Consider the following 14,838-nt stretch of genomic DNA (forward strand, 5'->3'; position numbering starts at 1 on the left):
AAATATGCACTTCAAAAACGCCGCGTGTGTATTTTTCGTTACGTTAATAATAGTAGCGGTATACTATAATTGCGTGCAGTTACGATACTAATTACGACCTAATAGTATTTGAATTATTAATTATAAAACGATTTAAATTCAAGCGGCGCTCCGTCCGAGAAGGGGCAAAGGGGCAAATGAAACTTTATATTCGTACTTACAATTAGTGGTTAAATTATTATTATTCTTGTAAAATCAATGAATGGGATAATCAGGCTCGATTATAAAAAGTATTCCAAGTAATGTATATTAATAGAACATGCATTTATAAATTGACAGGACTATTCACAAGCATTTCCCATAGAAAAATCAATTACACGGGAAATTTATAATTATGATACAATACTTTATTGATATAATAAAATTACTATTAACAAAAACTTATAGGATAATGATTCTGAGAATATTTATTTTTCTCACAAAAGCGCGACGATTTTTACTTTTATATAATTTCGGGTTTATTCGCTATAAATATTATAAATCGATAGTTTATCTTATCATATTAAATGCATTAATAATTCTCATTAAAACACTCACAGATGTCTACATGTATTTCAGATCATCGTGACCGCTAATATAAATTCATCTAAAACTGGTTGTTTAATTTTACTCTTTTAACCGTTTTGAATCATGACGTGATGCTGAGGATAATTTAACGAAAACTCCATTCGTTTTTTTATTAAAACTTTCACGTAAGTTCTCTTATATACAAATAGATACGTGTATAAGTTTTTGCTCAAGTATCAGAATTCAGAATCATTGACAATTAAATAATCATCGCGGTATATATATATATATATATATATATATATATATATATATATATATATATAAATGTATGTATCAATATTATCAATCTACACACTGTGAGTAAATAAAAAAAATGATGAATACAAGATGCAATATTAAAACTGTAATGTAACCGTCAAAAGGAACAAAGATTTGCCTCTGTCATATAATAGGATTGTGAAAGTTTTACTGTCGCACCATTTTCCGATGGCACTGACAAATTCATGTGAAAGTTTCAATTAGATATGGATCTATAAAGCAGCCTCTAATCTTTTTATCTCCCTAGAGATTTCCGTTTTCCGCGCGACTTTGTCGAGTATCTCCTTATCAGGATTTTTCAGACCACCAGTTTTGATTTTATCCTCTAACATTTCGATTTCCCTAATTTTCTTGCGAAGATTTTTCAATCTTTTCTGCGGATCGGCCGTCGTTTTTTGCGCGGCGTTCGAATTGTCCTTAGCTATGTTGTTTGTCGTGGTTTGTTTCGCAGTATTAGACAGCGGTTTGTCGGTGTGGGGGGCTGGAACTTCTTTATGAAATTCGGGCTCTGAGATCGTGATTTTGGACAACCCTTCGACGACGGGCTCCACAGCTTTAGACTTGCTCTTCTTCTTCTTCTTCTTGGATCCCTCTTGGGTTTTCGCTTGCGTGCCGGGTATCACTTTGTTCTTCGCCGCTAAAGCCTCCATCTTAGCTTTATGTTCGGCTATAAATTCTGGACTTGCGCCCACAGGATACAAAGGCTTCTTTATCAATTGCTTTCCTTTGCTCTCATATCTGCAAAGGGAATAACAAAACGATAGAAAATGTGATGTGAAACAAAGTCACCGTGTAATATCAAGATATTAAAGACATATATCGCGATTACTTACAATGGGACCTCTTCCTGAGGAATATATCCATCTTTCACACGTCGTTGCTTGCGCCACGTGCCATCGGGTCGTTGACTCGCGGGGATAAACGTACCTGAAACAATAACCGAACGTTTCAGTCACAACGTTTTTGATCACATTTTTGCAAAATGTTGGCGTTGGCCACTTATAAATTTCAAGAACATCTCGAGTGTTGTATTCAATTAAACAAAATACATTATAGTTAACGCAAGTGCGAGAATTCTAGCAGGGTAATCACTGTAATCAGCCTAGGGGAAACACGCCGCGACGTTCCGGGACACGTGAAGACTCCCCGAGGTTGACCCGGCCTAACTATAGCGCGTGGAAAAAGGGAACGGTCTATTATTACACGGAAACCGATCGTTTTACACTTGTTTACAACGTCCGAGGTTAGAGCCGGCGCGGTAACGCGGCCGCGGGGTACGCCCGTTCGCGCGGCGCGGCGAGCGATCGGCGCTTACCCGTCTCGTCCTTGATGTACGTCGACGCCATCGCAATTGCTTCGCGGGGAGCGCGCGTCCGCGAAAATTGTAAATAAAATGTAAAAAGTCCTCGACTATCCGCGTGCCATTCTGCAGCCTCTTGTATGCGGAGCGGAACCCCTCCGGAGCGGTCTCCTGTCTCCTCCGCTCCGCTCCGCTCCGCTCCGGTGGCGTGCGGTGCGGGTCTCGGTCGCGAGGCGCGCCCGACAGGTGTCGCCAGCGGCCTCGTTTCCGAGTCGCGCGGCCCCGGCCCCGGCCCCCTCGCACGGATTTAATTAACGCGTCACCTCCGCCTGGGACCACTGGGACTGACTGGGACCGTGGGAGCAGCTAATTTGTATAGTTGGTAGTATCTGAGTTTTTACAAATATTTTATGTATCCTTGTTTTTTCTAATTTTAATGGTCTTCTGTAACACAATGAATATAAGCCTATGTATATGTATATACTTTATTTTACTATTATTATTATACTCAGATGCGAAATTTTGTTTGAAGTAGGTATTCCTACATTTTGGTATAATTTGGTTTAAACTTAGATATTATCTTTGAGAATTCCACCTTTGTAGATCTTACGGGGTGTGTATTTACACACGGTTCCTATTAACATTGTAAAAAAACGCAACTGTATATAAATATGCCAAATAGACCTGTTCCTCTATTGGCTGTATTATTTTTAATTAAAAAAGTCCAGAGATTTTTATGTTTGTATGTCTGAGAGATGGATGAGCCTTTTTCCACAATGGTCTAGTTTACACCGATCTCTTGATACGCGTATCAAAGAATATATTTGAGCTGATCAGCCAATAATCGAACTAATTTACATAGTTATTTAATTACTATTTAATACACATATCAAGTGATCGGTGTAAACTAGGCCAGTGATCGAAGAAAATTATATTCGCGAGGATTAAATTTGTACAAAGATTAAAGTTATAAAGGATGGTAAAAAAGATTTTCGTATTATCTTATATTTTTAAGAATTTTTCATATTTGAAATTTATAAAGATTTAAAAAAAATACCTTAAATTTCTTCAGATTTTATAAGTTTCCTTCGAAAATGTAGAATAAGAAATTTTAGAACATTTCAAAATTAAATATAAAGAATTGTATAAAAGATGTGGACTTTCTCAACATTGTTTAAGTGTTTCAATTTGTATCTAAGAAATTTTCTAAAAAGTTATAAAATTTATAAAGAAATCGAAAAATTATGTGTTTTAATTCGTATCCGAGAAATTTTTTAAAAAGTTATAAAATTTATAAAGAAGTTGAAAAATTATGTGAGAAATTCTAAGAAATTTTTTTTATCAAAGTAGTTTAGGATTCTGTAAGCAAGTCAGGGTCAATTAGGCTTCGTCCTAAGGTCTTTCATGTAATTTAAAATAAAAATTGGGATTTTGCGAGTTGAATTTCGGACCTGCGTCACGTGTCATTGCGCCGCGCCGGCTCAAAACGAGAGCTCTATTTTACTAATTGCACGATTGACGCCAGTACAGGATGTTTTTTAGAGTGTTGTGTGCACTTCCTCTCATTCGTTAATTGTCACGAAGACAGAGTTGACCTTCCCCACGATGAGTTTGAATGAGAAGCTCTAACTTTTTACACTTAGCTTTAGAAATATCTTGAGTGCACTAGCTTCTTTCAAGATACTCGAGAAAAATAAAAATAATATATAGATACTTTCAACAAAATATTTTAAAATATATGTAAGAAATGTAAACATTTTCTTTTGCAGAGATTATGTTACAAAATAGTTTAGTGTGTATATTGCCGTTTTTTTATTTATCACAATATAAAAAAATTAAAAAAAAAAACAAATATAAATAAATGAATTATTTAACATCGTTTTTTCTCAAAAAATACATACATATATTTGCTCTTATATGATTAAAAGTCGAAAAACGTTTTACAGCGTTAAGAGTTTATTTTGAATAACATTAATATTAATTTGATTAGCAATAATTATTTTAAATATTAATCATTAAAAAGCCTAAGCTATAAATTGTTCTTGAAGAAAATAAAAGATTAAATTTCACTTAAAAAATATAATAGTATAAACAAGGAGAGTTTCAGGAATTTTATTTAGCAAACAATTTCGATCTTTGACTTTTTACGGGGCATTTAGAACAAGGGTCAAGGAAACAGGGCCGCGACAAGAATATCTCGGCGTTGATTCGAGGAGTCGCGAGAAAACGTTCCCGAGGGCTACCCCTCGATCTAGCCGGGCTGCTTCCGGGGATGCTGCGCGCGCGCACCGGGGGTTGCGCTCCGCTTTCATCTCGCAGTTTCGCAGCCTCCCTTTCGCGACCCGTGTCAAGTCCACCGCGGCTCGATCGGAGGTGTGTGTGCAGTTTCCCCGTGTCTCGTTGTCCCCGGGTACACCGGGACGTCCGGCCCGGTTACGATCGTTACTTTGTGCGGTCCCGGATCTCGGGATTCCTCACCGAATCCGCTTGTCCCTCGCTCCGTCTTCGGGTCGTGCACGATCCGAATGCATCGCCCCGCGCCGGAAAATGGAAACCGCAATTGGTACGTAGGCGCACAAACGAATCCTCGTCAACCAGTGCCTCGCCTTTGTGCGATAATCGAACACGCGTTTCGATTAGGGGAAGAGGTAGATTTATTGCACTCGATTTCTCGTACGCGTTTCTCATACTCGTTCGCGACGTCCCTTTAAAGGTCACTGCATGTTAGATGAAAAAAAATGGAACCGCGCGTCGCGTACCGTTCAATAGATGTAAGTTCAAAGGCTGGTCACTTTCTAAGGTCACACACGGGAGCAATGCAGCGGATAGACTTAAAAAAGTCTCCTGATTGTGACTCCTGTACGGGGGGTCCTGGCTTATGTAATCATTGTTAAGCAGCGAATGATTCTAAGAAGTTCACGGCGGTCAATTAATGCAAATATATTTTGTTGCATCGCATTTTGCATGAATTTACATATGATTTTGTTCCAGTTACGTACTTGATAGATGTGGAAACGCATGGATGAATTGGGGGAAGCATTAAAATTAATTTATAAATCTAAATTCCATAAAATCCTAGTTATTTGATTTTATTGTTATTAAGTTTAAATCACAGTATGAGCACGTGATTCAAATAGACGATAGAAGATAAAAAAAGTAGCATATCCTAAAAAAATTATAGAACGCAGTACTAACAATAAGCTAAAGATAAATTTGGGATAATTATTGAATAGGCACTTTATCAATTATCAAAATGACGTAACTTTCTGTTAATATTGCATTCCACTTCAAACTATAAAGTTTTTTTTGGAGAAAGGCAAAAATAAAGTCGAAAATACACAAGACCGATCTTTCACAAAGCAATAATTTAGACAGAACATAAAAATATTTCTATTTTGTACAAATTGTTGCTTTAAAAAACTTGCTTTGCATATTTGTACAGTAACGTATAGGAAATTATATTTAATTTTTAATATATTATTACTCAGGAATTAAAGTAAATTATAAGAATATTGTATGATTCTAAATTGAAGAAGCGCGGGCTAGTTTCAAGTTTTAAAAAGACAAAGTGAATATTAAAATTGTATGAAAATAGAATAATGCAAATATAATTCTCTAGTAAAATTTTGTATACATATTGTGCAATTTTGCGATTAAGATCTAATTAAAACATACCTGCACAATGAGAGAGAAGAAAGAGAAAGAGAGGGTCGGAGAAAAGAATAATGAACAAAAGTGTTTATTTTTTCATTTTTAATTTTACATTTTTCCGTCGTTCCGCTTGGCATCGAGATAAAAATTGTAATATCCAGCTGAGTTGTAATGCAAATTGCATAATAGTACAGGGATAACGAATGTACATGCGAGCGTGAGGCTGCTGAATTTTCAACTAATCGAGATCATTGTATAAAGCAATTTGGATTCCGAAGTAAATATTTAAAATGATCGCGATCGCCTGTTGCGGATGCCTTGCAGCCGGTTGAGGGTTGTAAACAGGAGAATCTAGAAGAGAGCTGCCGTGACGCGTCGAACAGCTTCACCCAAACTGCGGTCCTGGACCTTGCAGCCTCCTCCTCCTCCTCTTCTTCCTTCTCCTCCTCCCCCCTCTCCCATTCCCCCCTTTTTCATCGGACATTGCACCGATGCAGGCGAGGCGTATATGAGAAACGACTGCCTCGTCGCGCCAGAAGATGGGATCGTCATCCGCGGAAGGAGAAGCTGACTTATGATCCGGACTATTCGCCGTCCCTCCCATCTCCAGGAGTCCCGCAATCTGCCGCGAAAGAGTCCCGGAAAACTTACGTAATTGCTGCGGCATCCTCCGCTTCTCTACGACAGTTTCTTCTTACCGAAATGTCCGTATAAACTTGTAACGCTAAGCTAAACCATCACGAAGCCAGAAAATAGCGAAAAAACTCTATATAAGAATGTTAAGAATGTTATTTATCCCAGAATGCGTAATTATATCCATAGCAAAATTTATGTATATGTATTTTTACAGTAATATTTTTATTTTCCTACAGCATTTTCTAATAGCATTCTCACATAGAATTTTCTTATATCAGTTGGTTGATTTTGCACTTTGAAGACCGCTAAAGACGCGAAAATATCTAAATGCAGAAGCATAATATAAGTATATTTTGACGGATAAAATGTATGTATATTCCGCTAAGAATGTTGTTATAATTAAATAACCATGTGCAATATAGAATATATTCTGCTAAGAATTTTGCAATGTTAATGCTCTCGTCGGTCAAAGTTGTTTACGTGTTATGATTTTATAATTAAATATATTCGCGTACAGAGTAGTTTACAGCTTGCACCGGTGCCGGTGGGACGGAGTAGCGCAGAGGTTGCGAATATTCGCATCCCACCGAGTTACCGAATACCGTATATACGAAGGCACTATATACGGGGTGCGCGCGGGACCGCGGGATTGCTTCGATTTTTTACTTTATCGCGCCGCAGCGGTCCCGAACAGGATAATCCGCGGTGTTACGAGAACCGCGATGCAGCGGGCACGTTTAACGCCAGATTGAACTTTATCCCCGCATATATACCCTTGCCCTCGTTGCATAGAATGCTGCCGGCGCGCGCGTTGCTACGGTGCACTTTGCGAGACCGAAGCCGAGGTCCGTCAAACAGGCCACGGCATGCATATATCGCAGCACGCAGCGGCATTATGCGCGCTACATAGCGTATCGAGTACATCGAATATCCATCGCCCGACGACGACGACGGCGCGCGGCGGCGTGCGGCGCGGCGCCGGCGGCCCCATCGTCGTCGCCTGGATGATTTTCGCGGCGTGTCGCTTGCGTATGTATCGGCTGGCATAATCGCAGGCTTATAGCCTACATAAGGCGCTTACAGTACTGTGGAATCTTGAAGCGCCTATCTCCCCGTACAAGATGCTCCGAAATTTCCCGTAAACCGCGATGATGGCCTCTTTAGATTGTACGCGTTCGGTCTCTCTAGCAAGAGATTATTAAATCTTAACAGTTATCAAAATGTTAGCTCGATGATTAAACTTTAGCTAGAATTGAAGAGTTGGCTCAAAGTTAATTAAATGTTCTGTTATTTTTAAAACTTTACAAACTTGATTCGATCGTCGACCTTTGAAGCTTTAATTTATTATTTATTGATTGTAGAGTATCTTAAAGGTAGGGCGAAGAAATCATGTCGTTTTGCGTTTAGAAAATTGAAAATAAAAGTATGTCACAAATATTATACAACTCTGAGATCGTACTTTTAATTAACCAGAGAAACAAAATTTGTTGCAGTGACGCATCCAGATTTGCCAGAAAGAGAAGAATAAATTTTACGACAGACGGCCATGCGAATAGTGAGAAGGCAAACGATAAGGACGAGAAAAAGAGGATCAAGTGAATGCAGATGAAGAAGATCGTTATTCTGTAAATTTTTTCTCAATGTAATTTGTAAGCCGCTATTTTTTCAACGTATTATTTGACAGCTGAAGCGCGAGATAGAGCGGCAAAAAGTACGTTTAATAATGTAAGGAAAGAGTCGGGACAGAGAGGTTTTTATCTCTTTATCACCATGTTTTTAACATTGCATTTGATATCGTTACCATTTAAAGTAAAGGTGACAGAACGACGATCTCGTACCGCATTAATAGTCTAGTTCGACGTAAAAGCTCACAAAGATGAAATGACGTGCGTGGGCGATTGCATGTATATGTACATATATATACGTACGCACGTGAAAATGTAAGGCTCCTACGCGTTTCCGATGCATTAATCTATCAGCGAGCAATTTCTGCGTATCTTTTTGAAGCGAGAGAGGGAAAACCGAATTAAATGCGATAGATTGACTCGCAATTGGATTAGTCGTGGTAGCGAAATGTCAAAGGGAGACAGAAAGGCGGGATGATCGCGGAAACAAAAGATCAAACGCACGCGTAATCACCCGTGCGTTAGCTTTGCCCTTGGGCCCCTTGCCGCTAATCATTCTACGCGATCGACGCGGATTCGCTTGGACCGATTGGATCTCTTGGGTGATGCATCGGGATGGCGGAAACGATAGCACAGAATCGTACAGCGTACGACAGAACGACGACGGCGGCGGAAAAGCTGAATCTCACGTTGATGACATTCCTTCCTTCCAACGTGGTCGCGGCCGCGTTCAACGCCGAGACGACTAATCCGTCCGCAGCGATGACGGGCGACCCTGCGGTCGTCACCACTATCAAACCTCACCATCGCGTCCACAACGTGACGGAGTATCTCGTCGAGCAAGACGAGCTCGATCACAGTAAGTAGCACGGTGTACCGCGAAGAAAGCTATATATAAAAGTGTTTGATAAAGACAGCGAAGTGTGGGTGGCGTCGCCTCTTCACGGTCCGAATTTTAATTAATTATGCATTCGAAAGGTTTAAGACGTTGGATTTTCAACGAAGCCGTCTTGACGCATCTCTTGACTGTATTTCAAAGTCGGCCGACTTAAAGTCACTTGGGAAATGTCGTCTAAGCGAGGGCCGGGAAGGTTCAGGAGGATGTCTGTTTTCAGATAAACTTATCACGACAAAAATTCAATTCTACCCGGCAAAAGCTTAATCCTGAAAAATGTGATGGAGACTAATAAAGAAAACGATATTTCTATTTTATGAAGTTTATTCATTTGTTTATGAGAAGCGTTTTTGCGTTTTTAACTCTTCCGTTTATAAATACTGAAAACAGATTTTTGAAGGAATCGTTTTTTTTTTATTCAGTTGTGCCTCGAAAAGGATTCAAAATAAACCGAGACATTAGTGTGTAGTACCACCAGCGTCGTTGTGAGATAATCGCCACAGATTTATTTATTTGTACGTATCCGTTTCTGTCGATACGCCGTACGCGATACGAATAAGCTCTGACAGGATAATCATACGAAAGGATCAGCTAGTAAAAGATTCAAGTTATTATCGTATACTTTCGCTTCAAGAATTTTATGATTATTGTATTTCAGGTATCCTTGCCAACTTTTCAGACATACAGACCGTTTTGCTTGCATGCATATCGACGTTATTACCGCTGATCATCGCCTTGGGGATCGCCTTCGGCGTCAGGTATGCTAATTTTTGCTTATTGCGAAAGAGATACGCCATCCGCGGAGTGCCGGGCCGGTCGGTTATTTTTTTTGACACGCACAGCCAGCTATATGTTTTTCTAATATGCGTATCAGGCACGTGTGGCGAAAGTATCGGAACGACAGGGACAGCGGGAACGGTTTACCCTGGTACAAGAACGTCTGCAACCGCGATAATGCAGTCGAGTCGCAGCATCATCATCCGCATTCCGGAAATGTTCCCGTTGAGGCTGCCACGAGGGTTCTCTCCGCACAAGACGTAAGTTAATGATATTTTAACAACCTTCCCAAGCGGGCAAGAAAAATCTTGTACGAATAGAATATTGCTACCAACGGGGATCGTCGATCAGCATACTTTTGGTCGGACGAAAGTCGCGCGCGACGTAGAATTTGATAGAATTTAATCAGATATAAATTTCTCTTCATCGATAAAATTACGAAGTAATTGTATTAAGAATGTGGACTATGTTGTAATAAAAAAAGACTTACTTAGAATAATGATAAAACCGCACGCGAGACCCCTTTGCTAATTGAGGCAAGATTTTTCGTAAGTCGCGAGAGGGAAGACCGGCGAGTAGCTTGAGAGGAAATCTAGGGAGAAGTGCTTAACACGGCTAGCGCGACATGAATACGTTATGAACTTTAATGGAATCGATACTAGCCCGTTTGATCCTCGTATGTGCATGCTCGATTAGCTTACATAATACGGTAACCACGCAAATACCGTCGGCCTTGGTTTAAATCTTGATGCTGTGCCGTAATAGGATATGCGGCAAACATTTACGGAACTTGCCCCAGATTGCACGATGGGGACGTAAGGATGTACGTACTGTACGTATACAATTGTCACGGTTGTTGCGCCGAACCGAGTCCGCGCGGCTCCCTACCGATCGCACGTGCAAAGCAGACATTATAGCGACCGCGAGGAGCCGAAATCTATGGCTACGGATGTACCGTTATAACGCTTTGCATTTAATAGCGATGCATCGCCGCGCTGTGTTGCGCCCATTCGTCTCGCTTGACCCTTTCGGTTGGCGGATTCCTTCCGGCTAAAAACCTCCTCGTAAAATATCAACGCGCACACGCTTGTCTATATATACAATTCTCGCGTAATTGAGTCCATGCTCGATAAATTCAGAATTCAAATTCGACCGAGATTTCGTTACATTTTACAGTACCGCATATTGAGATTGAATTAGAATTTTAGATTGATGTTGAAATAAGAAGATATTACTTTAAAGATGAACAACTTTATTTTGAAGAAAATTTAAGATTGAAACGTTATTTTTTCGCATCATTACCGAACGAGTGTAGATTGAGTCCTGCCTATTTAAAATTAACGTAACTCGCCTTCGTATGACTCACTATTTGCAAACTTTGAACAATATTTTTTGATTATTCGAAAACTTTAACGGTGCAGAAAGAATTAAAGTTATCAATTCTTTATATACAATTAAGTTATTTACCATTTCGTTCTTCTTTGAAATATACCCTTGGAAATTTTAATTTTAGTACAGATAAAAATATCTTCTTGTTTATTAAAAACTCTAAACTTGATTTATAATCACCTTACATTATTTTAAAATAATAGAATTCTAATTATGGGTGATTAGACTTTTTGAGTTGGAACATACAGAATATTTAGAAATTTATAGAGCTCATTAATTTACACCGGATATAATTAGATCCCGAATAAACTCTAAATTTCAGAGATTTATAATTACCCCTTACATTATATTTTAAAATAATAGAATTGTTATTGCGGGTAGCTGTCTTAGATTTTTTGAGTTGGAACATACAGAATATTCAGAAATTCATAGAGCTCATTAATCAACACCAGATATAATTAGATCCTGAATAAACCACGATACCGAGCGGCAAAAGTTGATTTAAATTAAAAATGTTAACGATAGCCGGAGGATTCGCGAAATTTGATCAAGTTGTTTCATAAATATCCGAGTTTCTCCAATTTCTCCAATCATATAGCTGCAGTTCCAACTTTTATTTTCGTATCCGCAACAGTCCTTCGCAGACAGAGTTATAACAGATCGCGTTCACGCATTGTGCACGTGGCCAATAAATTCGCGTTCGCTGAGCCTACGTATAGAGGATTCCATTAACTTTGCCTACCAATTGACGACGCATGCGGTGCATATTGTTCGAGCTGCGTGTGTTATACGCGCCCCGGGCGAGCGTGCAATCGCTCTCTTGTGTGTAGGCGAGCACAACGTTGCAAACGCACAACGCACGCACGTGTACATATACATCACGCACACATTATTGTTTACGTATGTGCGTATGACTCAGCCAAAAATACCGTACGTCTGCTTGGCGCGGAGGAACGATGGGATTGACCTGATTTTAATTTCGCGTATATGCGATCGCGATAACTGGCGCTTAGCTGAATTTTTCAGCGTTTCTGCCGACGCGTGTTTACCGCAAATTGTTTTCGTTCTATCCGCGCTCGGTTTCGTCGTGCCCACCGGTCGCGGTCGTGGCGGTGCAGATGCAAATGTCGGTGCGAGCGAAGGTCAAGAAAAGTGCACTCCAAGTACGCTGCTAACTTTAACTCCCAATGCAGCAACATGCGCAATATAACTATATTGTATATAAATAATTTATTATATAAATATCTTATCATCGATTACATAAACGTGAAACTTGAAAACGAGTTTAGAAAAAAAAGAAGAAAAGGAAGTAAAAAGAAGGAGTAGACACCGTTTATATATCAGCGTTTCTTTTTTCCAAACAGTCAAGTTTCAAGATATTGTTAATCTTCTTGATTACAAATATTTATCTTACTCGCCAAAAATGATTAGGTATCTTAATTATTCTTATTAACAATAATAAATTTTACCGGTATACAAATAGCGCGATTACGTAGTCGTGCACGGTCACTCAATTTTCGGTAAAGTCTGAAACGATAAGATTTCAGTAAAATTAAGTCTCTCTCAAAATTGAAATGTTTCAAGTAGAAAAAGATTTCTTTCGTTGCAAAGTTAACGGCGACGCCGCGTAGCATATGTCGAATAATGGCGAAGAAAGCTTCGCCCACTAATGAAATATATTATACGCCTTCCTTTACCACCGTGTTCGACTGCCCCCTCGACCGTGGTCTGCGGAGCAAAAGGGCATATAATGCATAAACACAGACGTCGGTGAAAGTTGCATACGATGTTTGACTTCTGCAATTAAACCGGGCCAGCTTTCCATGCGACGCGATTCGTTTCATTTCGAACGACGCGACGGTTTCATTATTAGTACCGGTAATCCGCCTCTCTAATTTCGCCTCTCGCGTCGTCGCCTTCGCGTACTTTCTAATAAAATTGCGGTCAATCATTTCCAGTTTTCTGCGCGGCGGCGCGCAAAATATCTCTCTTTTGCAACTCTGTTGCAACAACATTGAGCGCTGTAATCCAATTATAGAAATTTTTGAGAAGCATTATTATTAATAGATTAAATTATAACTTTCATTACCGTCATGTATATTTTGCGAAATGAATTATTTTCAACCGACCACAAATACGTCGAACCATCTTAAACAAACACCCTCGATACTGGAGTCCGAATAAATATCCATGGAAGAGCTGAATTCGAACGAAAACGCAAAACGTACACGTGGCTAACAGTTTTTGTCGTGCGAGAGAGAATTTATCGCGCGAATCAGGACCGAAGCGGAGCAAAGCAGCGACCGAGCAGCGCCAACTTTCATTGATCACACATGTCCCTACAGAATTAAATGCACTTGGGAACGACCAGAAGCGAGGCTGTACAGCGAACGAACAATTCAAAATAATTCAGGACGAACAGTCCTTCGGCGAAAGTGGAAAAGTAAATTTCGCCGATGTGAACACGCGATATATACGCGACAAAGCAGTATGTTTGTCGAATGCCCACATCGTTTGCATTATTCTAAATTCATTTCTCTTTATAGAAAAGAGAGGGAAAGAGAGAATATTCTACACTATTTTGGAAGCAAGCTTTCACTTGGAAATATATCCGACTTCTTCAAGTTTGCAAAATTGGTTGCAACTCGGCGAACGTACACATATACACATATACCGATATTAATTCACATTCACACAATTATCACAGACTGACGTCAACATTTTAAGTTTCTTTTTTTAGTGTTTTATCACTACTTTGTCAATTTTCCATCATCACTGAAGCTCATCGATTGCATTGTCAATACATATCACAAAATTGTACAGCATATGGTCTTTTCTATCCATGGTCTATTTCCGCGATTTTTCGATCAAAAGACGAAAAAGATGGAACACTAATGTCTTTCAAATGTATTAGTAAAATACGAGAGAAATGAAAATGTTTCAAACAAAATATAAAATAAAAGTGAGAGTCAAATGTATATATTAGTAAAATACGAGAGAAATGGAAATGTTTCAAACAAAATATAAAATAAAAGTGAGAGTCAAGAATTGGTGTCTCGATATATAAAACAGACGCGATTTGTAATGCACGTGAATTATATAACGTGCTTTCTCTACGAATGCGCTCGTTCTTTCACTTCTGTAACGTGCACCAGAAGCAAGTATGTCAGCAACAAGCATAAAGAAAGCTGCACTTTTCATATATATTCGTATCTTTATATCTGATATCTCGAATTAGAGCAACACCTATGCCTCCTCTCCCCCCCAAAAAAGGTGATATTCGAAATCACACTTAGAAACGTCCGATTTCTTCCCATCAGCTGCAGTTCTATCGAGCAACCAAGATTAGTCGTAAACTCGGCAAACACGTATCGGCATTCATTCACATTTGCATATCCTAAATGTTAGATTCCGGTTCACGTGCGTTTCCAGGAAAATAAAAAAAAAAACTCTGTAGGAGAATGCACTTCTCACTAGTTCGAGTTGCGGAGAACGGAGGAGTTTTCACGACGGTCGGCGGGCCCCCGATGTCGCACCCGCACTATTTTCCGGTAATAGAGCAAGCGCGACGACGGCTTGTCTATGTCGGCCGCTAGTTGCCCGCGTAGTACTCGGTGGTGGGGGGTACCGCGCGCCTTCTTAAAGCCTTGCGCTTTTTTCAAAAACGGCGCGCTACCCCCGCCACGCTTGCTCTAGCC

The 14,838-nt window shown here is 39.6% G+C and overlaps 2 protein-coding genes and 1 long non-coding RNA gene across 4 annotated transcripts in view; 1 reads left to right on the forward strand and 2 right to left on the reverse strand.

Moving 5' to 3' along the window:
* Positions 1-364: 364 nt before the first annotated feature.
* Positions 365-2,378, reverse strand: Pym (partner of Y14 and mago). The gene is made up of 3 exons (XM_071778499.1): positions 2,183-2,378; positions 1,701-1,794; positions 365-1,605 (listed from the first exon to the last, which is right to left on the reverse strand). Exons 1-3 carry the CDS (start codon positions 2,211-2,213, stop codon positions 1,080-1,082), a joined length of 651 nt encoding a protein of 216 aa, XP_071634600.1. The 5' UTR covers positions 2,214-2,378; the 3' UTR covers positions 365-1,079.
* A 2,075-nt stretch (positions 2,379-4,453) lies between these two features.
* Positions 4,454-14,838, forward strand: part of LOC139812633 (uncharacterized) — a 28,730-nt gene continuing 18,345 nt past the window's right edge. Inside the window, exons 1-4 of one of the 2 annotated variants that reach the window (XM_071777614.1) lie at positions 4,454-4,730; positions 7,948-8,938; positions 9,654-9,732; positions 9,849-10,011. In XM_071777614.1, coding sequence (XP_071633715.1) covers positions 8,695-8,938; positions 9,654-9,732; positions 9,849-10,011 — 486 coding nt within the window. In that variant the 5' untranslated portion in view covers positions 4,454-4,730; positions 7,948-8,694. Of the gene's footprint in view, positions 4,731-7,947; positions 8,939-9,632; positions 9,733-9,848; positions 10,012-14,838 lie in introns of both variants that reach the window. The other variant, XM_071777613.1, reaches the window with a different exon arrangement.
* LOC139812634 (uncharacterized) overlaps positions 4,739-14,838 on the reverse strand; it is a 59,528-nt gene continuing 49,428 nt past the window's right edge. The window contains exon 3 of the long non-coding RNA XR_011731902.1: positions 4,739-6,440. This is a non-coding gene — a long non-coding RNA (uncharacterized lncRNA). The remainder of the gene's footprint in view (positions 6,441-14,838) is intronic.

Source organism: Temnothorax longispinosus, chromosome 5, assembly GCF_030848805.1.
Source record: "Temnothorax longispinosus isolate EJ_2023e chromosome 5, Tlon_JGU_v1, whole genome shotgun sequence".
In the NCBI taxonomy this organism is placed as follows: Eukaryota; Metazoa; Arthropoda; class Insecta; order Hymenoptera; family Formicidae; genus Temnothorax; species Temnothorax longispinosus.